Here is a 27,943-nt window from a genome sequence, read left to right as displayed (position 1 = left end):
CAAAAGCAGAAAAATTGTGCAAAATCCCTGCGTTGTAACAGACACACAGACACAAACATGACCGTCTCATCCTTACTCCAGTGCAAGTAAAAAACACTGGAATAAACACAGTGTAAAAGTACTAAGACAGACATGTGCACACACACTCGCTTTGTCTCACACACTAAAACACACACACACCAGCTGACAGGGCTTATAAAAGATTAGCTTCAGTGAAGAGATAAGATCCTGGCATTAGTACAGTCGTGCTCTCCCATCACTACACCACAGAGGTGGAAGGAAGAGTCCAAAGGGGAAAAACGTCGACAGAAGCTGGAGAAGGACGAGAGGGTGGGTGTTGTCGTTGGGCCTTAATGTGTGTGTGTCTGTGTGTGTGTCTGTGTGTGTGTGTGTGTGGGGAGGGGTTATTGTAAACACCACAGCTATTCTTTAAGTCTGTAGACAGATGCAAACTCTTTGTTGTCACCAACGTCGTTGACATGTAATATACAGAACTAGGCAGCGGAGAGCGAAAAGAAGTAAAGGAAGAGGTGACTGAGGAGTGTGGTTAACTAAGGTTGGCGGCTATGATCTGGGAGAGTAGGTTATAAAAGGGATAAATGGGATAAAGATATCGTTTGTCAGGAAGCCTCTTTCTGAGCCAGAGGAGAAGCGGAGATGAGAGGGGGGTTAACTGTGGGGCGAGATGCCCCCCTCCTCCTTTGTCACTCTCTCACAAAAGGAAGGGGTTGGTGGTTCCCGCGGGTTGCGCCCCTGCCTGCGTGGGCATGCTCATCAATGGTTGAGGCATTGACATGGAGGACGGAATCCCCGCACTTATGCCCACGCCACCTACGGCACCAACTCCCATTCCGGGCATCACGCGACCCATGGGAGCCATTCCTGGCATGGGTACCAAAGTGACAGGTTGAGTGGGCAGAGAGGACATGGACATGGGCTCGGGCATGGCGGCGAAGCCCGAGGGCATGGGACTGACCCGCATTTGGTTCAGGGTCGGGGGAGCTGGTTGGCTCACTTGGAAAGGGTTGGCTGCAGCTGGAGCAGAAGCAGAAGCACCTGAAGGACATTTGGTTAAAGAAAGAGACAGAAAAACATTGGTGAACCTGTACCTTAAAGGTCACAAACACACACTGCTGTGCAGGCAGCTTAACACAAATGAAAATACTCGTGTTGGTTTGTGAAAAATGAAAATGCATGGGGCTGTACACAATTTGCGTGAGTGCACTGGGGAAAATACTAGAAAATTTAGCATTAAGTTCATCAACATGATCATCATCTTTTTCTATCTTCCTCACCTGCTGATGCTAAGAAGGGGTTGACAACCGGTGCTGGCTGAGCTGGTTTGGTCACCAATGAGTCCAGATTGACCAGAGCAGCGTTGGGCCCCAGGAAGGACTCAGGAGTCTTTCTCGTTGGGTTCGTAGTGATGGAAGTGGAAGTTGGCAGTGGGTCGAAGAGGTCCAGGCTACCACTGCTGGCCAGGCTGGCCTGAGAGGGGATGGAAGACGTGATGCCACCATCGCCTTTATAACGGAGAGCAAAAAGTGAGAAATGAGTTTGAAAATGAAAAGCCACTCGTGTCAACACAAACTCTGAAAACCTCCAGCCTGTTTGTGCAACAACCTTCATCTGCAGAACCACATTATCATTAACTATGAAAAAAGTCTGAGTCGATGCGATAAAAACAACAGAAGACGCTGTTATGGGGAGACAGCAGAGGCAGACAGCCTGGCTCTTGGTGTTTTTTGGAGACGTTTGTATAACACGCACACAAACACGTCTCCTTATAGTTATGAGGGACACACACACACACACACACAAGTTGAAGAGATGTCCCCCTTTCTGGAAACAGAAACTGTCTGAATCATCTCATCACGTCATTGACTGTATTAGTTTCATTTTTACTTACTGAAAGTCTGACACCTCCATCCAATCACACACACACGCACAAACCACAACAGAACAAAACTATATAAAGATCTGGGCCTCTGTAAGGACGGGAACCCTCTTATTGAACCACATGAATGTGAAATGCATCAGAGTTGTTGTTTTTCTCTGTTGACTACAGAGGGTTTTTAAAATCTTGGGTCACTCAGGAACACATGAAGCCACAAACTTGTCACCACAGTGAAATGGTACCAGACCAGAGCTAATGATGCTAATTTGTCCACCAATCATAAAAAAACCCTAATGTCATATTAGCTCCATTGCCATGGTCTGGTGACATTAACATGTAAAGACAGGACGTGTGTGTCTGTTGCCTGCAGACAGGCACTGCGTCAGACACAGAGGAGAAAAACAAAACAACAACACAGACACCGTGTCATTAGAAAGAGACGAGGACAAGGGTGAGTACCAGTGGGGACAGAGGTGGAGCGCAGGCTGTCAAAATCAGAGAAGTCCTCTTTGGACGTACCGTTGGAAGCATTGAACAGGTCAAAGCCACCTGCAAGAGGACAGAGCACGCCCACAATAACAGACAGGTGATATAGACAACATGAACAAAAGCCAGTTTAAAAAAAAACAAAAAACAAATGTACATTGACCACTGGACATAATACACATGCAGATGTATGGAAGCAGTTGTGCATTAAATGACACGATAAGCAATCGAGGTAGTGAATTCTGATGGTTGAAAGAGGAGAAGGTGTCCCAGATGTTGACCTGTGTGGGAGGTCTTGGGTCGGGCAGCTGAAGAGCCCCAGGGGTCAGAAGCAGGAGCTGAGTTTGCAGGCCATGGGTCGCTGCCTTTCATGGGTGGGACAGAGGCTGCAGAGCCCCAGGGGTCCACTGGGACTGCAGGCTTGGGGGCAGAACCTGAGAAGCATTAGAGAAAAATAAAAATTAGAAAATATATATAAAATAATATTAAAAAGGATGAGTAGCAGGAAAGACAGAGACATAGCGGAGCAAAACAGAAGACAACATTTTCCTCCCCCCTTCAGCTATGCAGCTGAGCCAGTGAAGCAGCATTCCCGCTAAACAGGAACAAAGAGTCATGGCGATGAGAGATTCAGGTGAAAAGAAGGGGGCGCTACACACAAACACAGGAGGAAAACGTTTCTCTTAAATAATTCTCAATGGCGACAGTCAGTGTGATGGATATCAAATGTCAGGATAATTTACAGTGGGTGTGTGTGTGTGTGTGGGGGGGGGGTACCATAGGACTGCCAAGGGTCCGCTGATGCAGCAGCAGCGCCGGCTCCAGCCCCGGCTCCCCAGGGATCAGCACTGGCTCCAGGCTCGGGGACATCCATCAGATCCATCAGAGACGACTGAGGCTGGATTAAAAAAATAATAAAAAAAAGAAAGATAAGTGGTCACTAGAGCTCTGTGACCATCAGTGGGCTAATGATGAATGAACAGGACAGAACACTGTCAATCGATGAGTGTGTTCTACCTCTTTTTTCTTCTTGGGAAGTTTGGCTGAGCCTGGACCTTCTTTCTTGCTCTCTTCTAAGGCCATCTGCAGTCTCAGGTCATCTCCTCGACGTATGCGCTCCTCCTAAACACACACAGGGAGATAAGCGTAGGGAGCACGAGTTAGAAATGCTATCTAGTCTACAGATCTGAAAATGTTTTGGAGCAATAATCATTTCTGCTTCTGTACAATTTTTGAAAACTGTCTGCAGACCCAAGTCCAAACTGTGCATTGACAGCATACATGCTGCGCGTGTTTTGGTTGGTTTGGTGTGTGTGTGTACCTGCTCTGCAGCCTCCCGGCTCATGGCCAAAGCCAGTTGCAGCTGCAGCTCCTCTTCGCCACTGGTCTGAGGTCTGGCCTGTTCCAGCTCTGAGCCTGCGTTGGGGGATGTGGCTGAAAGACAAAATCAAACAGTTTGTCAATAGTGGACGAGATGGCGTCCTCCTCACTCTGACTGTGTCTAGGCTGTGCATGTACATCAGAGTAACAAACACCTGTGACTCGTGGTGCATTTAATCAAAGAGTGAAGTATGCTTCATTCAAAAGGAAACTTTGCCTTGAGGAACTAGAAATAACCAAACAGTACCTACGACAACAGTCGCTTTTTCATCACTACACTTGAAAAGAAGACAAAAATGTTCCACAAAAACAAACACTGCATCCACATGGATCAAACATCACTTACAGCCAATGACAACAGTAGAGACTGTGGGAAAAATCCATATATGGTCAGTCACAATGTTGTGACCAACCTCAACTGCTGAACATACAGCACAAAACCATAGGAATTTCTATAAACAAAAATCATTTTTATTCAAGTTTTTTTTAACATCTACTTATTACAAACTGTGCAGTAGTTTGTGAGCAACAAATTCTTGCACAAATACATTATAGTTTGTGTTTTTTTAAATGGATATAAATAATAATTAAAACATGCATTAGTGTCAAAGACCATTTGTCAAGTGTGAAGGAGTCAACCTTGACTGAACCCTCATGAAAGTGCTCCTCATAAAAGGTCACAATGTCAGCTTCAAAAGTCATTGGCTCAGTTAGGTTTGAAACTCTATAGCAACTCAAGGTTCTTAATCTAATTTTACTTGGGAATTTTGAGTGTGGACGTTGCCCTCTTGTGGCCCTAAATGATATCAGATATCGGTAAATGACGGATCCAAGTTGTTTCACAATACAAGTCATGTGACCAGTACAACTTATGGACTAGAAGATAGTTATCCTGAAACGTTGCATGTTCCGTTTTACCCAGTAAAAGTACAATGTTTCCTTTCCATGTTTGCTACGTTGTTATTCTGTTATTTTATGTGGTAGCTTCTTCAGTAACTTCTTCAGCCTCCTCAGGTTCAGGCTCATCAGCCTCTGGTGGAGGCTCTTGCTCTTCTTCTTCCTCTTCCTCTTCGTCTTCGTCTTCGACAATGATCGTCACCTCCTGTTCCTCCTTTAGCTTATCCTCAATCAGTTTCTGCTGTTGCGCAGCCTCCTCTCTGACTCTGGCCTGCTCCTCCTCCACCTGAGCTAAATAGGCCTTTTTCTCGTTCTCATATTCGACGTTACAGTTGTGCTTGTACAGCCAGTTGGCCAGATACAGGATTGGGTTGGGAGGACGCTGCTCGGCCACTTCAGCCAGTCCTTCTGCCAGACATTTGCCCAGAGAGTTCCTTATGTAGTCCGAGTCCATAGTCATTTCTGCAGAAGGAATCAAAAGTGCTGAAGAACACTAAAATGTATGTATTGTGTTTGCCGTGGGAAACCTGTGAGTACTTAGTAGTCTTAAAACGCTATGCTATTAGGACACACCATTTTGGATCACTTCCAGATGTAGTTATTCAAAGGACTTCAGGAATTCAAAGGAATCAAAGGGTCACTGGCATGTCAGAGGGCAAACCCATAAAAAAAAGAAGTTCTAGTGGTTTCATGGATGTTTGCGTTCCACTTTGTATTTGTGTCTAATCAATTTTAGAATAAAAAAAAATGAATGAACCTGGGGCAGCAGTGTTCATGACAGATTTTGCTGATGGATGTAAAAATATTCCTTGAGTGCGACAGTAGCAGGAGAATCTCCCAAAGATATCAAAGAGAGGTCGAAAAAACTATTTTCTGTGACGGAATCCAAAACTGAGAAACAATATATAACTAGTTTCATAGAGAGTAATAGAGTTAAGATCAATAAAAAGTGTATCAGAAATCTACTGTCATTACTCTTGCTTAATGAAACAAAACCTGTTCAGAGGTTAATAAATAAGAGCCATCAGGTGAGATTAACAGCAGAAAAATTAAAGTAAAATAGCTTTTCTTTAAGAAAACAACAACAGTCACATACGTTTTCACAGCCATTCATTCATAACCTGGCTGGACAACAACACTCAGAAAGGAATTCCAAAAATCCCCCCGACACACCCACAGCCCCCTGACCATCCCTGGCTCTTATTGGTCGGTGGCATCAGTGTTCTTTACAGATGACTCAGCTGTTTCAGCTTCCGTCTCCGGTCCACACAAATACAAAATGCATAAAGAACGAGGGCCACGAAAAGGGCAGGAGATACACATACTCTGTATAACAACTTTCACACACGCTAAAACCACATGCAATGCATAGTTGCACACACACACACCCAAAGATTTATCTCGCAGAGAACCAGGGATCAGTAGGAGCAATTAAAGGAGGCCAAGGTCCATGTTTGGCTACAGAACATATAAAAGAGAGAAGGTCAGACATGGAGAGATTTAAAAGTAATGGTAATATTTATCTACATTTTTGATAGATGTGCAATACTGCATTGTTAGGAAAACCTTGTACACCGGCTGGACACCATCCTGTAATAATGTAACAGTATGAACAGCTGAGATTTTTCACCAATTGTTTGTATATAAAGGTTTGGACCAGTCTTGGTTTCCTCCTTTAGTCTATCAGTGTTTGTGCATGTGTGTGCACATGTGTGTGTGCATAAGGGAAGGGGAAAAAACAAGTGCTGAAGAATGCAGCCCTACTGTGGACTGCAAGACAGAAACAAAATGGGGGAGGGTCAGGTTTATGGGATGTAGGCCAACCTCAGGCAGAAGACACAGTAATAATTAAGTATTTACATGTAGTGTCCAGGCCTCAGGGCCCTGTGTGTATGCATACTATAATATGTCTAAAGAGCTGATACTCACAGCCATGATAGGAGGCAGGTGACCCCTCCGACCTGCCATACTCTTCACTGTATGAAGTGGACAAGTTGGGCTGAGATGAACCACGTCCAAAACCCATCTGATTACTTCCTGTGGTCACCTGGGCCATGCGCTCTTTGGTCTTCAGAGCCTGAGACCTAGCAAGTCAAACATTCGTAACAGTATATCATCAGGCATCTCTTCTGACAATCAACAATAAACCAACAAATAAAATAAATTGTTGTGTTAGGCAGGTGTGCTAACCGCTACACTATTGTACCGACTCAATATGTCATTAAAAGTTTTTTTTTTTGTACGTATTCACTCATTATAAGAACTTAGGTCAGTGTTTCAGCCGTCCACTGTGAACACATAACACACATGCAATAATGAATTAACTTAACTAAGGCTGACAAATACAACTGAACATAAGGATTTTTGAATGTTTTTATAAAACAGCAGACTGACACAAAGTGTCCAAAAAACTAGTAAGAGACTAATATTTAAGGATATATTAGAAGAATAGTACTATAAATTTAGAGTTACGCTACCTTTCTCCTTTAAGGCGGTCCTCGTCTTTGAGAAGGACTACGAGCTGCTTGCTTTTCTCCCTGACGTTGATGCCCTGGTCCTTGCCGTCTCTGTCTATGTACTGGAAGTCCTTTAGGGTCTGGATGGCGAAAATGTTCTCTTTGCACTGCAGCGCCACTCGCTCTGAGCCCGTCTTGATCAGGTAGTCCAGCAGTGTGAGGGCCTTGTAGACGTGTCGCCAGTTCTTGCCGTGGTCATTGAGCCTCTTCCAGATCATGCTCATGATCTCACTGAAGGCCACCACGTTGTAGGTAAGGTCCGCTATCTCCGACATCAGGGAAGAGGACGGGCCCCAGGGGTCATTTGAGGTGGCCTCTCTCACTTTCTTCTCCGCGTCGGAGTAGTTGTTTACCATGTTCTTCATCTGCCGGCGAATGGTGGAGCTTGGCATTGTGGCGGTGAAGTTGGGAGAAACAAAAAGAGAAAAAAAAATATACACTCTCACGCAGGAGAGTAGATAAAACACTACAAATTGTCTGTGTAGCAGATTATAGGCTGACTCTAATGTTTGCAGGACGTGTTTGTGTCCACGATCGCAGCAGTGTAGTGGAGTCTGTAAATATTCTAGCGATTTAGTGAAACTATTATCTGCGTTTGTTTAAGACTTTTCTCCAGGGAAGTGTGATGTTGCTGTGTCCTCCAGATCATCTGTTAAAAACAACTCCACACCCACAGTGCTGGTTGAACACGTGACCACGCCATTGCCTAAAACACAGAGACAAGCGGAGCATTTATGAGTTATCCTTTTATTTACTGTCCACCACTCAATCCTTTCAGGTTCACAAGAGCTGTAGCCAATCTCAGCGGTCATCGGGCGGTGCAGCCTCAATTGCTGGCCAGTCACTCACAGGGCCACACATGAAGTCAAAAACCATTTACACCAATCCTGCACGTTTTTGGGCCATAGGAGAAAACTGGAGAATCCAGAGAAAACCAACATACACATAAAAAAATTTAAAAAAAAGGAACAAGCAAGTCTCTAGCTGTAAGCCAAAACAGCTGAGCCCTTTACACCCCATTAGTACCTCACATACGAAATTAAAAACAGTTCAAAACAGCAACAACAGTTCATTCTATAAGTGTAAAATAACTTAAATCAATAATTATAGAAAAAACAAAGTATCTCAGGTTTTACCATAATGAAATGCTGAGTCAGTGGAACGCAAACAAAAATGTTTTTCATGCTTTCATAATCTTCAGCAATTTCCACACAGCTTGCTTTATACTGCAAGTTATACTGACCAAGACTGAGAACGTGTGTCAGAGTTTTGTTTCCGCTTTTGTAATTGAACTCAACTGCTCTGGAACATGACTCAATTGAAGATTTCACAGTAAGGTGTCGGACAGCTATTGCTTCAGACATGGCTGTCTGGTCTGAGTGGGCGTTTCTGTTCTAGGTCATAAAGCATCGTGAGGAAAGTCGATAGGCTCGGAGAACGGGCATAGCTGATTACAAAGCAAAAACTACAGAGGTTTAGAACAAATACTGGTTGTGTTTGAAGAAAGAACTTTCAATTTGGTGCCTTTGTAGCTGGAGACCAAAATTCTAGAAATTATTTCTTCCAATGTTGTACAACAATGTCAAGCAATATTTTTTTAAATATAATTTTGAAAATGCATGTATATCATCTCAAATAAGGGTTATCCATACAGAGACAACAAAACAATAGTGTAATGATCAACAGCATACTGCTATTAAAAAAGAAGTATCGAGAAAAAAGATTGATTCATGTGTTTCCAGTCATTGGTTGGAGGAAAGGAAGACGAAGCATTTCCAGTCTGATGATGACTTTAGTTACTGATGACTGTCCTGTTTCTAAAAGATCATCAGCCACTAATCACTTCCTGCCTGACACACAATAAATCTTAAAAAGCCATACATCTTTGCATTCATCTTTTGTAAAAACTTGGATGTATGGCTAAAAAAAAAATCTCTGTTGCTGAAATGTGATGTTGTAATCCAGTTTAATCTTTTCTGAAACCACACCAGAACAAGTCCTCTGTGGTTTTATCACTTACTAGGAACGTGGATAGATATTCCCATTGCAAATGATTCACATTTATTTTATCAGTTTTCCTTTTTTTTTTTTTTTCATCATTTACAAGCAGTCGTGCTTTCCGGTGGTGTTAATAACTCTACTGATTCAATGTGTATTAACAAGTGGGATCCATGATTGTTCTTTCTTTATTAGTTGTCTGATCCCGGCATCAAACGTGCGACAACATGCCCCATCGACTGAGCACTTTCCTGAAAAATGCAAGTGAATTTTTTGGACGTTGCATGTCTGCTGAGTATCTACAGAGTATAAATAGTACAAAAAAATGTGTTTCTATCTCCGCAGAACATATCTTTGTGCATATTAACAAATCCGTTTCAGGAAGTTCCTGCCTAGTGATGCCATGGCAGGCCACCTGGGGGGCAGGACCAGTGTGTGTTGGTGTGTGTTCAGAAGAGGGGGGGTAGAAAACAACTTGGCACATCCCGTAAATTCACTTATCGCCAGGGAAATGTGATTCCTGTGGAGCGTGCCCCCCCGTGTCAAGCATTCCCTCATTGTCCCCCTCCTCCTCACCCTGCATCCGACTGAATGCAGCTCAGACCTAATGACACATCTGCTGTTATAATCACCTATTCAACCGAAGCAGACAGGAAGAAGAGAGGGGAGTCTGTCTTGTCCGTTCACCCTCGCCTCCAGCACCCCACCACCACCACCACACCCCCGGAACAGCCTCCACCGAGAGATAGCTCTGGTCTGCTTATCCACAGTGCTCTTTTACTTTAATACTGAAGGTCCCAATTCCAAAGGAGAAGACACACTGTACATTACTTGTGTGAAAAATTCAACCCATTGGTCACCTTACATCCAATAAGTTAAAGAAGACAACAACACTACAATGTTACCATTAAATTAGATTGAAAACAGTCCCCTGAAATTCACAAATAAAGCACACAAAATCATAAAAAGTGCTATATTGTGTGGTTTGTATTTTAATGCAAAGTATGCCCAATGTTGGCTATAGTTTTGCTTCATGGCCACTTTATATTTCTGTTGTTTGTTCTGACATAGGCACATACTACTTTAGGACATGACTGTGCACACAGGATGTTGTATTTACTCTATGAATATTAAAACGTCTGATTCGTGACAACATTTTTAGTGTGCCAACAGCTGGTATTTAAGGGTCGGTCTGTACAAAGTAAATTAAAACAAATTACAGCAGGATGGAAATCACAGCAGATTCACCAGGTTTATAGTTTTTGTATTAAGTGTTGGCTGTCACCTTGGTCATGTCTCTCTTATGAAAGAGGTGTTTAACCTCACGGCGTCCTCTTGATTAAATAAAGGAAAAATAATAATATAATAAGCACATTAAAAAAGAGTGTCTCAGTTGTGATGAAACATTTTACATGGAACACAAGACCTTCGGAAACAATGTCAAGATCTCGTGGGCGCCAAAGTTGAGTCAATATTTTACTACTAAAAATAATTTGTCATCTACCTTATCCTTAATCTATCTGAAGTGTTGTACAGTTAAGGATAAGTCCTTAATCTATCTGAAGTGTTGTACAGACAAGAATGTTGGAGATGTATAAAGAAATGTATTGTCCATCTACCTGGAACAATATTTTAGATTTTGGAGTCCATTAAAATAGATTTTCTCTGAAAGCATTGTGACCAACACTTTTTGCTCATCTCTGAGCATCGTGTCTTGCCAGAGACACCAATGACTTCAAGCACTAGTTTGATAACTATTAATGCAAGGCATCCTTTCAATCTAGATCACTTGTTAAATTAATTATTGATTTGTTACAATGGAAAAAAAGACAAACAACAGAATTATTAATTACACCTATCTAACATATATACATACCTATGTATTATCTGCATGTCTTGTCAAAAATCCAAATATGTTCTCAGTAGCAAAAAAAAAAATTGAAAGAGAGAACACTGAGAAATGGTCTACCTGGCCAGGGCTGAGAAAAAGAGTAGAGCTGATCTGAAGATACACAGCTTGTACAACCAGGTGCTGTTCTGAGCTGAGACTAAGTGTGTGAGATGAGATTTTGTGAAACAAGACAGATGGGGAGGAGTGTATTGAAGCGTGACGCCAAGTAACCCAGCCGGTTTCTCATACAACCTTTTTATTTTTAATCAAGTAAATTTAATTGTATTCATGATCTTATTGTGTCTGAATTTCATTTGCAACGATGCAAAGATTAACTGGCTAAGAGACAAACTATGTCCAAAATGTCAGCCAAAAGACCCAAAATAATAAAAACTGGTCCACAGAGGACAAAATACTAAGTTTGTGAAATTAAACTTGCCCACTATCCAAACACTACTGTGTAATTTTCTGGGTTATGGGGGTAGATACAGTCAATCAATTTGAAGAGGACAGGGCACAGTTTTGTTATTTCACACTGACAGTACCACTATAGTCATTTAAAGTAAACTATAAACTAAATGTTGCACATTTTTTGGACAGTGAGAGAGGAAAAAATGAAATAAGCCAGAGATGAGTTTCTCAGGGTAAAACTGTGATATTCTGGCTTCTGAGCAACTGCCCTCAATATGAAATACCCTGACAAGTAACTGAGTTTTTAATCACAGGGTTCCAATGATCTGTGCTGTGGCACACATCCACCAAAAAACTATTTGAACCTAATGAGTAAACTATTTTGAAAATAAATCCACCTCAGCTGAACTTGTGTTCCATTTAGGTCCCTTCTATAGTTACTGTGATCCATGAAAATGACCATTTGATTACTCCATATATGGGCAGGAACTTCTTGCAACTTAAACCTGTAGCGACCAAGCCTATGTGACATGCAGCAATGAGGGACACGACGGAAGGAACAGCCACGTTCTTATTGTCGTGTCACCCCGCCTTTTGTTCGCACGTGACAAGGGAGGCGGGGGGGGGGGACAAAGACAAGACGGGGACGATAGGAGGAGGACGACGATGATGATGCATCTGTCACCCGCTGTGGCTGACTGATCATCCTGACAATAGACCAAACCCGTCCCTACACTCTGCCTACGTTCGTATGGACTTTAACAAGTGCATAAATTGTGGACCATAACCCATAAACACACGCCACTCTTCATAATGTCAGAAAACACGTTGTGCTTGCCTGACTACAGGCAGGATCGGCCGACTGGAAATAAGGCGTGTAAACAGACAGCGCCCACATCGTGAAGAATGTCTATGGACTTTAAATGTTCTCTTACTGACTCATAACAGATGTTATACGATTTAATCACCCGGTTTAATTAGTATAACGCATTAGTAAAACACAACATAATAATTTAAAGCTATCTCTAAAAACACGCGCACACATACACACACAAAAATCACAGCGTTTCCTTTAACCGATGTCATTGAGCACGTAAGCTAAAGTAGCTTTAGCTTAAATTAGGTGTTCTTCTTTGTTATCATCCTCGCTTGTGTATCACCAAAACGATCTAAAGACACTTATTAACTATCCATAGTACTGGGTGTGACCTTTTGTGGAGATGCGAGTGGAAATTGCTGCCGTAACAACTATAAGACCAGTCCATTTAACATCGGTGATGCTAGCAACTTGCACTCAAACTTGCGTCAAGCCTCTGTCGGCTAACGTATTGCGATAGAGAAAATATATATTTGCCTCGTTCCTTTTATGTTTGTTGGTTATTAAGTTTGTATGTTGCTGCAGTTAGATATTTTATCGTATTTACGGTTTTGTTACAGACTCCGCCGATTGGAGCGCTGAGATTTGGCCGCAGTCCGAAGCTAATCTCTGGTCCACTTTCAAAACTTAGCCGTGGAAACAAGTTAGATGAAAGCCTTAGACGCCGCTGTTACGTTAGCAAACCATTAGCACCAACTATCCGTTAAATGCACAACTGTTGCTCATTCGCTATATAAAGCCAACGTTTGTACGTTGCAATCACATAACCAAACTCAGACAGGGTCACACACTGATTATATGTTCCACCAACGTTTTTCAAATGCTAGTACAGTTAGCCATTTGATTTGCTGCGCTAGTTAGCGATGCTTCCAGCTAAAAGCCAGACGGGTGCTCGGTGGAGACATCACCACGGCAAACTGGATTACAGGACACTGGGAAAAAAACAAAACAACTTGGCTGCCTTTAAACCTGACAATAACTTACCATTTCCTTTTGAGTCACGTTACGTTCCACTTAAATCCTGGGTTACACGCCTGTATAGTGTTTACGCCAATTCCTAGTGTAAAAAAATTAGGTTGGAGTACTTTTTATTTCGGCGTCCGAGGAGCTTGTTGCGCCTCCGCCTAGCTATATGTTGCTAATGCTAAAGCTGCTAAAGCCAGGCTACACGTATCTCCTCCTCCTCCAGAACATGGCGGGCAGAGTGGGAGGGGGTCAAGCGGGGAAGGGTGTGACCTGGGCGGTTGAACTTGCTTGAGCCCACACAGAGAGGCCCTTCAGTCATTCTCAGGAGACATTTTCAGTCATTTTACCTTTAAAATGTTCTTGCTGTAGGGTTAAAGGCCCCGGCTACAATGGCAAACCATAGTTATCTTTGTAGATATTTCAAGTTTTACAAACTTTAATTAGAACAAAGTGAGCAAAATATCAGGATTTATGCAAAAATTTTAATTTGTATAGCGTAAAATGTCACTTTAAGGACTGCTGTGGTTCTGGTTTCTGTTGTTTGTCTTTTGTTAGGTGACTGGTCAAACTAACCACTCAGGTAAATCAGGTTTCTTCAAGGAAATGGAAAATCTTTTTAAAATTTCCACTTCTATAAAACCATATCAACATCAACCCTATTTTCGTTATTGGTTATAACACAACAACAATATGTGTTTGTGACTGTTCAAATGTATGTGGTGTGTGTGTTTTACAGGTGTGTCAGAACTGCATTCCATCACTCAGATTTTCCATTGTCATTGCAGTACAGAGAAACACATTAGGTGCATATTTTAGACGTGTACGTAAAACAAACAATCCTTTCAGATGCTAAGATTAGGTGTATGTGATTCCATTTAATTTTACAAAGAGATAATAATAGATGCCATGGTGTGTAAAAGTTATAGGCAGAGGATTTAGATGCAGAAAATAGAAGCAAGTAAAGTCAATGAAACCTGACTGACAGTTTGTTGACAGTCGATTTGGTCACTGTAAAGTGGTTCATGGCTTTCTGTGATTTTGTTTTTATTTTAAACCAATTTGACATTCCTAAAAATTACTCAAATGTATAATCTAATTTCAAACTATGGGTTACAAGGGTGAATATGTTGTTATAGCTGTTCCTCCTGTCTGCAAATAAACTGAAAGTTACTAGTTCCAGACGTTTACCCAAGAACAAACAACCTAGTAGATGGCAGTATACCAACTCAAAAACTGCAGTGATGACACACCAAAGAATACACAACGTATAGATATCCTAATAATCTCTGAAGAATGTAGGCCAGTGTTCCGTGATAGGAACTGCAGAGATTCCTCGTGCAAATCAAGTTACACCTTTTTTCTGCAGATTCTTTATTCGCCGTTAGAGGGCAGGATTGAATCACTTTTTAACGGTCAACAAATTTCTCTGCAATATCAAACCTATCCGACTTCCTGATAGAATTTATTTGCATCAACTTTTTTATTTTCATTTTATTTTTACAAAAAAATAATTAATTTTAACATTGATGAGTAGGTATAAATAGTCTAGATTGTTCGCAAAATGAGAAATAGTAGCAAAGTATAATAATAATGACAATCTGTAATAAGAAAAACTGTAAGAATCAGGCAGCACAGACTAATGTTGTAGAGACCCGTGCCAGGCACTGTACAATAGTTGGTGCATTCACTGTCTTTAAAGGGAAGTGAAGAGTTTCCGTGCCCACCTTAGGCTGCTGTTGCACTACACTTTTCTGCACGTACGATGAAACATTGATGTCATCAGAGCAAAACAAAAAAACACAAAAGCACAGTGGCTAAGACAAATCTACATACGTTTTCAAGCTTAAAGTTTGCAAGCAGAAAAAAACACAAGAGAAGGCAGAGAAACTTGATCAAATTTATATTTCTCTCTTTAATCCTCCTCTAATCCCTGTGAGGAGTCCATGACACACATGAAGAGGGTAAAAGTCATGGAGCAGATTGTGCTTTCACAGTGGAGAAGGAATGCATTTTAACTTCCTCTCCTTCCCTTCCTCTTCCATTGTCCCGTCGCCACGTAGCATATCCAGCCTTTCTCTCTTGAGTCAAGTGTGCAGCTGACTGGTGGTTTCCTGGATAAATCATGCTTCAGTGACCGCAGCTCTGCTGTTTTGTGGGTTTAGGTTTATTTGCTACATGTCTCTGCTTCTTTAATTCACATAACAGTAACGGTAAAGAAAGGTTTTCTGCTGATAGCTGCCGAAACCAAAAGAAAAATAATTTTACAGTCTGTGTCTCAATTCTCAAATATACAGTTTAGACATTAGTAATAAATGTGTCCTCACATGACAAAATAACACCACAAAGTCATGATGGAACATTAACACTATTTTTCTGCAGCAATGGGGGAATTATTGTTATATAAATTCTAATTATTATCATTAGATAAATAATAATAGCAACAATTATAACTTAAATAGTAAAGACAAGTGTCCTTGACCCTCCAAGTACCCACAAACCACAAAATGACGTCTCTGCCAGAGACATGTCAGAAACAGGAGCGTTAATAGAGGGGAGTATTCTATTTTTGTCTGTTTAATGTACTTTTACTGTAGCACCAGGTTTGACAATTTCATGCATTTTTACCCATTGAATCAGTGAAGCATAATATTCCTTGGACAGAAAACCTTCTCCGTCGCTCTCCTGAGCCTCCAGGTGATTCAACGCACATTCCTGTCCTGATTGCAATTTGCACACAAAGTGTGGGGGAAAATCAAATTGCAGTTATAGACACGCAATTTCACGAGTGAACTCCTGAGCGGAGGAAAATACATTTCTGAACCGGCCCCTGTCTCTTACGTATGTCCACTGTTTTCATTATTACTCCGGGCCTTTCTCAAGCACTGAATACAAACCACCAAATAACACCAGGTGGGACAGTTTGGCGCTTCCTGTTGCTGCTACTGCTGCTTTTGTCAGAGACACACTGACAATATAGAAAGGAAAGAAAAAAACAATATAAAAAAAAACAAGGCAATGGAAAAAGGTTCATCTATTTTAATCTTTGTTGTTCAGACAGGTCAAAGAAATAGAGGACTTTTACGCTGCTGCTCATGGCCTGGAAACCACAATCGTGAGATGTGAGAACTCTACGTTGCAGCCCCCTCACAGACCACAACAGTTGTTGAACTGAAAAAATGTGACTTTACCACACCCATGTTTTATATATATGTGTGTGTGTGTGTGTGTGTGTGTATATATATATATATGTCACTTTTTTTCAGTTCAATTATAAAATAAATACAATTTATTTCACTGGGCTACATGAAGCTAAGGCCGAGACACGGATTTTATTTACATGTGCGTTTATGTATATTGTGTAAAACTGCTTTTGAAAACTAAAGAATAAAAAGTTGCATGCTTAGCTCAGTTTAGCTCATCTTAACCGACCTTAGCTTGCATTGGCTTAGCATAGCATAGCTTAGCTTAGACAGAGGAGACAGAGCACTGAAAGTAAGTCTTTTAAAAAATAAAACTGTTTGTTTGTGGAGTGACATAATCAAGAAACATTTGTCCCTTTGTCGTCGAGGAACCCGAGTTATATTGTCCTGCTGGGTCTGTGTGACGTTATCATCACTTCCTGTGAGTCATTTGCTATTTTTTTTCAAGGAGGACAATGATGAACCGAAGGTGAGCTGACCTCTGGTCTGAAACAACACACTAGATGATTCACACATCAACACACACCCCCGCACGAAGATAAGTAATTGAAGGAAACACACTCATATACCACAAACTCAGAGGTATAGAACCAGAACGAGAGTGTGAGAGCGAGAGAGGAAGCGGGAGAGAGAGAGAGCGTGAGAGAAATAGATGAAAAAGGTGAGAGAGAGAGATCCACAGAAGCCAAACTAAATGTATGAGACACATGTACACACAGGAAGTGCCTCCCACTCACTTGCCTTGCTCTCTCTCTCTCTCTCTCTCTCTCTCTCCCTCTCTCTCTCTTCCTCTTCCTCCCTCTCTCACTCACGGCAGTGTTGCCGAGCAGCAGCCACTAGTGTTATTCCCCCTCAGCAGGCTCACTCTCAGTATCTCGTCCTCTGCTCTCAATCTCTCTTGCGCTCTCTAGCTCAGCGGACAGACGAGACCTCTCCTCCGTACCGTCGTTTCTTTCCTCCTTCCTCTCCTCTTTTACCCAGGTTTTTTTCTTTCTTCTTCTTGGTATATTTAAAATATTCTATCCTCTCTCTAAGAGCTCTCCCCTTCTGTCAGGGGAGTAGTTGGCATCCCCAAAAAGTAGGTGTTTTACAGTGTGTGAGTGAGTGAGTGTGCGTATTTTCCGGGGGGTCTCAGAATGGAAGCTGTGGCACTGTACACCTTCCGTGCCACTGAAGGAGATGAACTTAGTTTCAACAAAGGGGACTTGCTCAAGGTAAGAAGAATGTCTGTCTGTCTGTCTATAGACTGTCAGTATCTATACCACTATATATCTATACCACTATATATCTATCTGTACAGCTGCTGTAGACTGATTACTCATACTTGGACCAACAGTCCCCCCTCCCTCTCTCTCTCCCCTCCCTCCCGCCCTCCCTTTCTCCCCCGTCTGTGCTGTGATAATTACAACAATTATAACTTTAGACTCCATACTGTAGCTCTTGACGTTCCGTATCCAGGTGCTGCAGTTGCAGACTCGATAAAGTGCACTGTGTGTGTGTGTGTGTGTGTGTGTGAGAGAGAGAGAGAGAGTGTTAATGGCTTGAAACATGTTTTTAAGTGTTGCAGACACTTGTTATGCATCTGGACTGTGTGTGTGATGATGATGATGATGAGGAGGAGGAGGAGGAGGAGGAGGAGGAGGACGAGTGCTGAACAGATTACAGTAGAAACATCTGTTCACCACTGATTAACAGCAGCCTCATCACTGTACTGTTTGGCAGTTGGAGTACCTACAGATCAGAACAGTATGTTGACCAGCACCACCGACTTCCGGGACTCTCTAAGCGTTTGCTTGGAAACCGCTCCCGGCCAATCAAAAGTGAGACGTATAATCCCTTTATATAAAAACAATCAGTCAACTCTGTGCTTCTGGTGAACTGTTCCCTCCTGTGTCAGTGTTTGCTGCTAAGTAAAGCTACCTGTCTCCAGGCAGTGGTGTCATATTTAGCATGCGGACCAAAGGGTCATATCAATCTCATCGTCATCTTCCTCCTCTGTGCTTCAGAAACAAATAAATAAATAAAAACCAGCCTTTCCCAAAATAGCAAACAGAACCTTTAGTGTTCTCTTCTTCTTCTTCTTCTTTCTTTTTTTTTTGCATTTTAAAGCCACAGTTTTTGTATTTTTTATGCAGCCAACAGGCCGTGCAGAAATAGTTCCTGCACAGCTGGAAATTATTGTTGTAGAAAATCGTTGCTCTGAGACATCAGCGGTGGAGCTTAGAATACAAGAGCAAACAAAAAAAAATCCTCTTTAGAATTATATCATATGAAATGCACCGGCAGCAGCTGTTTGACAGACACATCTCAAGGTGCAGCTATGCATTTGATCTGATTATTAATATCTTTACTCCTGCCATGTAAGGGAAATGGTATTCCCGGAATATCACATTAAATTCCACTCATATATTCCATGGGTTTTACCCTTTAATCTCAGGCAGCAAGTGGGAATATTATTCATCCAACAGCAGTCAACGTGCGTCTGAACAGAGCAGTGTCTCGCTTCTACAGACTGCAGAAAATGTGTGACAGCGTGCTGTGGCAGCCAGTACCAAAGTGGATATTTGTGATCTACCCCTTTAAGGTGCATTGATCCTAGTGGCTGCAGCATTCTTATAGCTGTCCACTTTATCTGACGTCTTTTTTTCCTTCCACTTGGACGGACTGCGGTCCTGTCTTAGTCAAACCGCGCTGGTTGAAAAGTAGGTCAAACCAGCTTTAAACTGTCCTTAATGTTGGTTCAGCCGAGCCCAGAAGTAACACAAAATAAAATATAAAAATACTGAAGTTTATTTGTGTCTTAGAGCTCCTCTTTTTTATTTTGTTGTCAGTGAGGATGAAAGCAGTTAGGTTCAACCTGAAACTTTTTTTCATTTGGGACATTGATTAAGCTATAGAGAGAGAGAGAGAAAAATGCATGCTTGAAAAAAAAAAGTCGAAAAAATGCATGCTTGAAAAGAAAAAGTCGTAAAAATAGCTTCAAAGTTAGTTTTTCTTTTTGTTCCATTTAAAGGTAGCTCTAACAAAGCCCCAAATCACTGCAGCCAAATCTGGCACAGGAGACGGAGCCAAGCGTTCCTTTTATTTTTTCAACCCAACACACATCGATGTGACAATTTTGGAATTTTAATTAGCTTTTGGATCATCATAGTTCTGTCACTGGCAACCGGGCGACTTAAACACTAGAAGCCAGGTAGTGTAAAAATAAAAAATAAAAAAAAAACTGGGAATCTGAAATAAATATAATGTTTTAAATCCTGGGCGAACAAACAACAAAACTCAGACTCTGTCTCCAAGTCCTCATTAATGTAGAAACATAATGCCAAAAATGTGTTATTGTTATTTTTAAACCCTTTGCCGTGGCATCAGAGGAGTCGATTCAGTCTGTTTTATCGCCTGTAAACAGTAACCTGCTGCCAGTATTAAAAAAAAGGTTGACCTCATGAGGTCTGCGTTTAAAATTACATCTGTGTGATCAGTGTGATTCATGTCACAATACAAAACCCCCCCAAAAAACCAGAACAAATATTGGACCTTATGAGTCTGAACAAAGATGTGAAAGCAGCATTTTTTTAAAGAAGACAAAACTGTAAAATAGTTACCAATAAAAAAAAGGAAGAAATTATTTTTAGATTTTGGCTGAACTTCGACTCACGGTGTCATCTTATAACGTAGAACGTAAAACATAAGGAAAGAGTTGGACTTTGTCCATGCTTCAAAAGTTTCTTTAGTTATCTTTAAATGGGCGCTAGAGAGAAAATGTGTCTGGTAATTAAGTCACAAAGACAGTGAATATTATTTTACTGCAAAGTGAAGAACGTCAGGCATAAATGTGACATGAAATATGTTCAAAGGAGGAAGATGGGGATGTGAAAGTGAATTCATTTCAAATGTAACGAACATCTGTGGGTGACAGAGTCGGTGAATGTGTAACAGCAGTCGTGATGTAACTCACCGAGCGACCGTGTTTGAACGGCGATTGACACCCACAAACTGTAAGTCATTCTAAAGCCCGCAGCACATTGGAAAATGGCCGTAGCAGTGTGTAGTGTGACCATTAAAGTTACTGGTGCGTGAAATAAACTTTCCAAAGGCAGAAAAGAGACGAGGCGACCTTCTGACTTTGAGGCAAGAATCAGTGAAGTCGCCGAGAAGATCTTCATGTTTGGATAAATCAGATTTCAGAGATGGTTGGATAAAAAAAAAAATCATCCATTTAATCCAGTGTCCAGCAGGGGGTGAGAGGAGTAAAAAAAACAGTTAAAGGTTTATGCTACAGTCGTATCAATTGTGAATATCAGACATGACTGTGAGTGTGGACTAAATGTCTAAAGGCTGGGAAGTGAAGGAATGGAATTAAAAGGTCCAAAAAGTAGTGATGATATCATTTACATCATGGGTCCCCAACCTGCGGTCTCTGGACCATTTCTGGTCCGTGAGTCATTTGGTACCAGGCCACAGCAATAATGACTAATTTACTTTATTTAAAAAGAATCCAGCAATTTGTTAAAAAAAAATAATAGACTCTGATACGAACAAAATAAAGTCTGAAAGTGCTACGAGGGCGACCAGTTCTTGGTACATGAGGGAAGTTAAATAAATAACAGCCTGCCTTAAAATGTACAAAACCTTCTCACATACACACTCACCTTGATATAGTTCCAAACAAGACCTAGTGTGTTGCCCATACACCACAGCTCACTCATCTTCAACGGTGAGTCCCACCTTGGAAGATTCACCAATCCATTATGACATACAGACACAACCATTTAAAGTCACATTCACTAACAATCAGCCAAATCCATGCTGTGTTTTTGGTGGAAACTCCAGCAGCCAAATAAAGGAAACCCTCAGTGACCTCTGGGGCTGGAATCGATGACTTTCATCCTCTCATCCCCCATACCATCACATCAGCCCCCCAGCACAGCTGACCTGCCCTCATTAGTCACAGCAGCGTAGGTAGACAAACAAACATGACAAACCGATTAAGCCACAGCCTTGATCGTAACCCTGTGACATTTGGAATGAGCTCAGGGAGCAGATCAAGCAGCACAAACAACTGGCACGTTCCAGCTGAGGCTCCGCTCCGTGACAACAATGCTCCACAGTCTTCGTGAAGTTTACGGGAAACGATAGTTTGAGGCTAGCGCTGCCAGAGGAAGTCTGCAAACCTGTTAGATCAGTTTTCTTTTCTCCCTCCTCCTCTGTAGAAGTCAATTGTTTCTGTAAAAGGAGGATGTGAGAGATTTCACCTCATTGTCTCCACTCCTGACTGGGATCAGTCCAGACCCATCAGTAACGGCAACATTCGTATTTATGAACAATTATTACTGGAAAAAAACAGGAACTCGCTTTTCTCACTGACATAACTGGAACACGACTGGAACAAGTATGAGTCAGAGAGGACCCTGTTAAAACACCCAACGATGTGATTGTGACACGTTCAGGATGATGAAGACAAAGGTCATTAAGAGGTCATTAAAACCGTGTCACCAAAAACCAAAAGTTACTGTGAAACAACAGCTTCAGAGTTTTTATTTTGGAAGCACAAACCTCATCTTCTCACTTCTCCGTGGGCATATTTCTCTTTTTCTCTAAAAGCTGACATGTTTCAAAAGGTGTTTGTAACTGGGTCAGAATCCAGTTTCTTTCTGTTTCTCCCTCGGGGCCCCGGAACCAAATGACCCACAGCCCAGTTTCGGTCCGTGGCCCTGTGGTTGGTGACTTGATCATTAAAATGAGGCTAAAGTTGTGACGTTGTGTGTTTTTTCACTCCTAGATCACCAACATGGAGGACGATCCAAACTGGTACACGGCTGAGCTCCACAACAGAAAAGGCTTCGTCCCGAAAAACTACATAAACCTGCGACCTCATGCGTGAGTCACTCATTTTAGCCGTGCATGTTGATGAGCCTGCATGCTAACAATATCAACATACTGAAAGTTGACGACCGTCTCTTTGGCATTAGTTATATCTTTACAAAGTAAAACTGAAGTACCCAGAATTCCCTTTCATGCCAAATGTGTAGCTACCCAAACATTCAGCATTTTATTAAAAAATGCTTCATAGCATGGAAAGGTAATAACTGGACGTAGGCGTCCAAAAATGTTTTTGTCTGACTCCAAATCAATTGAACTGGACGTAGGCGTCCAAAAACTACAGCCAATGACGCTCAGAATACAGTATATGAAAATAATGTTTTTGTCTGACTCCAAATCAATTTTTCATTTTGTGTTCATGTTGTGTTTATCACCAAGAAATAATAATCCTATTTAGCGTAAAAAGGGAAATAAAGCATGTCCTCTAATACAAACCACTGCCTGTTTGATTAAAAATGAGTAGGAAAATAATCATGGTTTTCTAAATAGAGTGATTCGTTTTTCAGTTTTATGACACTCCACTGAAAAGTTCCTAGCTCAGGATTATATTGTATATCTTATGGACAAGCACCGAAGAGACTCCGACGTGGATCGGTTACAGCAAAAAAACAAGTCTGAGTTTGAGAAAGAAAATCCACTGAATCTTTCAAATCCACCCAGGAGCTCTTACAAAAATGAGAAGTAAAGTCGAGACATGGCAGCAAGTCATCTGTGAAACAGATGAATACATTTTCCATGTCCATCGCTGGTTTGTTTAAAGAGCTCGTCGGTGAGTGTGTGTTCCGCTTCAGGGCATTTTCTGTTCCTCTTTGGACATCTGCACTCCAGCATACGGCAGCCCTCCTGAAGGGACACACTCATTTGCCGCTTTACGTAACTGCAGTGTGTGTGTGTGGATAGAACAAGTGTTTTTGCATTGAAGCTGCTGATACACACTCTCTCTCTCTCTCCCTCCCTCTCGATCTCTCTCTCTGTACTTTACTATGACTCATCCAACTGACCGCTGTTGCAAGTCCACGAGGGCAGAGCATCATTAATGCCAGCCTCGCATCCAAGCAAAGCGCTCCACTAGGCAAGACTAATAAGCAAAATAATAAAATGAGGAATGTGACCATTACTTATGCTCCACTGATGACAAATGAAACCTGGCTGTCTGGGATTTGTGCAGTGTGTGTTTTTTTCACAAGTTTTCATTTTCACTTCAGTCAACGTTTCAGGTGCGGAGCTCCAACTGGTCTGTGCCGTGCTGAATATACAAACAAATATACAAAAAAAAAAGGAAACATGTATTTGAAGTACACTTCTTTATTCAAGAGAGTGCAGGCTAAACCGCCGCATATTGATTACGTTCTTCTTCTCTTCTCTGGCCTCCAGATGGTTCGCCGGTCGTATATCTCGTGGTGTGGCAGAAAGTCGGCTCCGACAGAGGGAGTGCGGAGCGTTTCTGGTCAGAGAGAGTGAGAGTGCTCCGGGAGAGTTCTCCATGTCTGTCAGGTAAAATACGTGTATATTTTGAAATGCATTATCTAAGTGGGTTACTTCAGGTCTGATGTCACTAAATATATTTGTTGAAGGGCCAGAATTTTTTCCTGGTGGCCAGACTCTCAAATAAAATTAAATAAAAATTAAATTTTTGTCTAACATTGTAATTTGATACGCATTTTCGGAATCCATTCGCAGGCCAGATTAAATGGTTCGGTGGGCCAGATTTGGCCCGCGAGCCCATAGTTGAGAATCACTATTATTCATTATATCAACAAAATTAAATCAGCTGATCGTCCAAAAGAAAAATTAAAAACTTGACTTTGAGAATCTCAAGGTCAATGCAGCAAATTAACAGGAATAACCAATAAAACAGTATTAATTCATATATGGCTGTGCAAGGCATTGTCTCTCACAGCAAAAAGGTCTCCGGTTAAAATCCCCGTCAAAGATTCAGATCAGATATTTGGAGATTTTGGGCAGTGGTCCCCGACAGGTCCCCTGGTTTGTACCAAGGATCTGGTACTGTGGATCGTTAAAGTATCATTAAGGACCAGTAAAATTATTAAAGTAAATGAGTGAATTAGTATTTTTTACTACTTTGGTCCAGCACCAATGTGATTACAGACAGATGCAGTAAGAATAAAAGAAATAGTACCTGGTACTAACTGACGGGGGGGTGGGGGAGGGGACCTTCCACAGCAGCTAAACTTCTAAATGTGTGTATTTTCCTGACAAGCAGTAATTATCCAAATGTCAAGCCACGCGGCGTTTACACACCCGGCCTCGCTGCTCTGTGAGCAGGAGGTCGAGTCACAGGACGGTTCCACTGCACATGGAACATTATGAATTTACTTTCGGCATGAGATCAGAGGGGCCGGTCGTCGACGTCAGAGGGTGAAGTCTGGCCCAATGTGGCAAGTGGCATCTGGAGTTGCTAATGAAGCCAATGGTTGGCCTTATTTAGGGACCGCGGTCTGGATGCAGCTGAGGCTCGGTGTCGTCCTCCTGAGGGGCATGTGGATATTTAGATGATGCCAGAACGTGTGAGTGTGATGGGAGGGTGGGAGGGAAGGAGAGAAGAGGGAGGAGGAGACACAGAAGGAGCAACTTGACATTGGTGGAAACCTGGTCCTCACTCGTAGCTAAAGGTCTGTAGCCGTTTGTTGGCGTTTGGTTCTGGGTGTTGTTTCTGGGTCAGGTGTGTGTATTTTGGGAGTGTGCTCCGACGGAGCGCTTCAAAGATCCATTTTGGCAGGACTGGACCAGACTGTGGAGACTTGGCCCAGCGATGGTCCAGCTTGGAGGTAAAATCAGCGCAGGATAATTGGATGCAGTTTTGAAGCCGTAAATGCAGCAGAGAGGCTGCCAATAAAGAAACTTTATTTCTACCTTCCTGGACTTCAGACAAACTGTAGTATCAGTTTATTCTAATCAGACTCCGAGGATTTTAATATGATTATTTATCGTGATTTTTTTCCTGTATCTTACTTGAACAAAAAGACAAATAGCAGCAGGTGAATGTGTGTTTTTTGCAGCTCTTTCTTTGTCGTGACTATTCAAATTATGTGAAAAATTGTATTACAACCAATTTTTGCTTCATAGAGTTGTTGGATTTTTTTAAGCGTGGGCTGCTTCAGTGAAACTACAACTTCCCACAAATTAAAATTCCCACAGTATGTGCAAATATCATGTGTCTAAAAGCAACATAAAATAGATGGACAGTGGAATTTTTAGACATACAGAGTTCATTTTTTATTCTGGCCATGTGTTAAAATGCACTATTTTGATAACCTTATTTTATATATTATTTATATCAATGTTAAAGTCATAATTAAAGGTCTGAAATGTTTTGTCAAGCACTAAAATAAAAGGCTAAATTACATTTTGTGGACAGTTTGCATATTTAACGTCAGCAGAATCCTGCGGTTATTTATGTCAGGGTAATAAATGCTGTATCTGCTAAAAGAAAAGCATTTCAAACCCAGAGAGTAAAAATCCAAATAATGTAAAAATGACTTTCTCTTCCAAGTTAAAAAAGCAAATACAGCAGAATATTTTTTCTTTTAATGCTGAATGAAACGGATAAAAAACGTGAAAATGACTTTAACCTCAGACACAGCCCTGGGAAAAACTTTCCCAATGGGTTATTTATTAGTAGTTTATTTCTGGAAAATGGAGCAACGAGATACTGATGTAGACTTTTCAACGGGGAGATGAGGAATCCATTTTGCTTAGCTGGCCTTAACACTTATTTTTGACTCAGCAGAAGATGCGGCCGAGGATATATTTAGTCTTCTTCACAAAGGAACGGGCATTTTTGTTGTGTTTCTCATTTAGCAGTCCTGCAGTATTCAGTAGAATACCTGTGGTCAGAGGTGACCGTGCTTCTGTCTGTAAAGCCTCTCGCAGGAAGTTATCATCATTAGATTTATCGTCCGCATTTCCACACTCGATGTGTCGCAGCCTAAATCTCATTTGCTGATGACTTTGTGACCAAACTCATCATCTGCACTTGTGCCTTAAAGTCAGGGCTGAGCAACAGGCTCTGAGTCATCAAAAGACGTCATGAAAAAAGGTTGACCCTTGAGTGATTTATTAATTTTCGTTTCTCCTCCAATACCAAATGTATTTCTGGGAATGGTGAGTCAAATGGTTTGAAGAAAATATTGAGAAAATAACATTACGAATCATAACGAGATTTTTATTTTGCACTCGATAAGAACAAATGCTAAAATAAACAACTCTATATGAAACACAAGTAAAGAATGACTGAGACGGTCATATTAGTACCACACCGAGATGGTTCTCAGTTAGCCTAGTAGCTTGACAGTATATGGACTGGGTAAAAAAAGGAGCAACCAACAAAGGTTTGACCTTCGTGAACTGGCTGTGACTCACAAACTACGATTGAATTTCTGATGTTGCTGCTTCAAAACTTTTTCTCCTTTTAGGCCCATGACGGAGCTATCAACACACACACACCCATACTCACACACACACATGCTAACACTCATCTCGCGTCTTTCCTCGTTTGTCCATTAAAAAAGTGACAGCCACCGTTTTTTTTTTCGACGTTGAGCCGAGTTTCTAATCACCCACTGAAGGAGAGGCTTGACTGACGTGAAACCACAGGATATCACAGACCTGCACATACACACACATACACACACATACACATATACCCATGGCAACCAGACGTTCTGTCACATGTGAGGTGCGAACTATAGAAGAAAGACAGAGAGAGAGAGAGAGAGAGAGAGAGAACCAGAGCAGAGAAGTGAGAACAGCTGGATGGAGAAAGTTAAATCGGAGATGGACAGATGACCTTCGTGCGTGTGGACTCGGCTCAGCCAATCCGTGACATCTTGCTCAGCGTGTGATGTATTTCTGTGTCTATTTCATTTCCTGTCTTCTAGTCTCCCTCGCTTTGACTCTCTCTAAACCCCCCCCCCCCCCCCGCCCCTCCCTTTAATTCGTTTTACGTAGAAAAATAACATAATCTCTCAGTTGCTGCGGGCCCTAATTACACCGGATCAGGCAGATGAGAGGGCACTTGGTGGGAGTGGATGCAGTGTGTAATGAAGCTGTGACAGATGCTGTCTGTGTTGTTCGAGCCCACTGGTTCTCTCCGTGTCTCTGGGTAATAATTAATAGACAACCGCTTCAACCAGCTAGTCTTCAACTGCTACCACTCAACACTGCACTTACATTACTCTTACTTCTTCTCTTCCTCCTCTGCCTCTTATTCTTTCTGACAAGCTGAGGTCACGTTTCAAACGGGACGGTGTTCAAACTGGATGTTACGTCATGTCCTTTTTACATACTAGAGTTCTCACTCTAGGATTCCTCACAGCAGCACGTTAAACACAGAGTTAAGAAATGGCACCAGTCGACATTTTGTTCTTCTGTGAGTGTGTGTGCTAACGAACTCTTTACCTCTGATTGGCTTACGCAGATATTTAAAAAACCACCGAACCGCTTGTCCACTGTGTGGCAGAACTGAGCTGTTGTTATCTATGGTTCTCAGCTCATTCTACATCAGTGCTTCTCAAATAGTGG

The 27,943-nt window shown here is 41.7% G+C and overlaps 3 protein-coding genes across 5 annotated transcripts in view; 1 reads left to right on the top strand and 2 right to left on the bottom strand.

Annotated features, from left to right (window-relative positions):
- Nucleotides 1-6: 6 nt before the first annotated feature.
- Nucleotides 7-13,550, bottom strand: epn2 (epsin 2). 3 transcript variants are annotated; one of them, XM_008330052.3, is made up of 10 exons: nucleotides 13,338-13,550; nucleotides 7,138-7,882; nucleotides 6,590-6,744; nucleotides 3,705-3,817; nucleotides 3,401-3,505; nucleotides 3,161-3,281; nucleotides 2,665-2,817; nucleotides 2,357-2,446; nucleotides 1,296-1,523; nucleotides 7-1,056 (listed from the first exon to the last, which is right to left on the bottom strand). In XM_008330052.3, the coding sequence occupies exons 2-10, from the start codon at nucleotides 7,566-7,568 to the stop codon at nucleotides 713-715; spliced, it is 1,740 nt and encodes a 579-aa protein (XP_008328274.1). In that variant the 5' UTR covers nucleotides 7,569-7,882; nucleotides 13,338-13,550; the 3' UTR covers nucleotides 7-712. The 3 variants fall into 3 exon arrangements, with proteins under 3 accessions (XP_008328274.1, XP_016896263.1, XP_008328275.1); XM_017040774.2 differs by having other exon boundaries at nucleotides 2,417-2,446; nucleotides 13,338-13,549; XM_008330053.3 differs by lacking the exon at nucleotides 2,357-2,446 and having other exon boundaries at nucleotides 13,338-13,547.
- LOC103393186 (DPY30 domain-containing protein 1-like) lies at nucleotides 3,824-6,570 on the bottom strand. The gene has a single exon (XM_025064653.1). The coding sequence runs from the start codon at nucleotides 5,118-5,120 to the stop codon at nucleotides 4,737-4,739; it is 384 nt and encodes a 127-aa protein (XP_024920421.1). The 5' UTR covers nucleotides 5,121-6,570; the 3' UTR covers nucleotides 3,824-4,736.
- A 3,810-nt stretch (nucleotides 13,551-17,360) lies between the features above and the next one.
- grapa (GRB2 related adaptor protein a) overlaps nucleotides 17,361-27,943 on the top strand; it is a 21,266-nt gene continuing 10,683 nt past the window's right edge. The window contains exons 1-3 of the mRNA XM_008330054.3: nucleotides 17,361-17,733; nucleotides 22,299-22,396; nucleotides 23,774-23,893. Coding sequence (XP_008328276.1) covers nucleotides 17,656-17,733; nucleotides 22,299-22,396; nucleotides 23,774-23,893 — 296 coding nt within the window. The 5' untranslated portion in view covers nucleotides 17,361-17,655. The remainder of the gene's footprint in view (nucleotides 17,734-22,298; nucleotides 22,397-23,773; nucleotides 23,894-27,943) is intronic.

The sequence above is a fragment of the Cynoglossus semilaevis genome, chromosome 17, assembly GCF_000523025.1.
Source record: "Cynoglossus semilaevis isolate Cse_v1.0 chromosome 17, Cse_v1.0, whole genome shotgun sequence".
NCBI lineage: Eukaryota > Metazoa > Chordata > Actinopteri > Pleuronectiformes > Cynoglossidae > Cynoglossus > Cynoglossus semilaevis.
This window is presented reverse-complemented; position numbering and strand designations above follow the sequence as displayed.

Excerpts from the sequence above, each read along its gene's own strand:
- LOC103393186 (XM_025064653.1), bottom strand. The coding sequence starts at position 5,120 with ATGACTATGGACTCGGACTACATAAGGAACTCTCTGGGCAAATGTCTG.
- epn2 (XM_008330052.3), bottom strand. The coding sequence starts at position 7,568 with ATGCCAAGCTCCACCATTCGCCGGCAGATGAAGAACATGGTAAACAAC. Across the intron at positions 3,506-3,704 it reads GCCGGGAGGCTGCAGAGCAG|GAGGAGCGCATACGTCGAGG; the intron begins GTACACACACAC and ends GTGTGTGTTTAG. Across the intron at positions 1,524-2,356 it reads CTCCACCTCTGTCCCCACTG|GCGATGGTGGCATCACGTCT; the intron begins GTACTCACCCTT and ends TCCGTTATAAAG.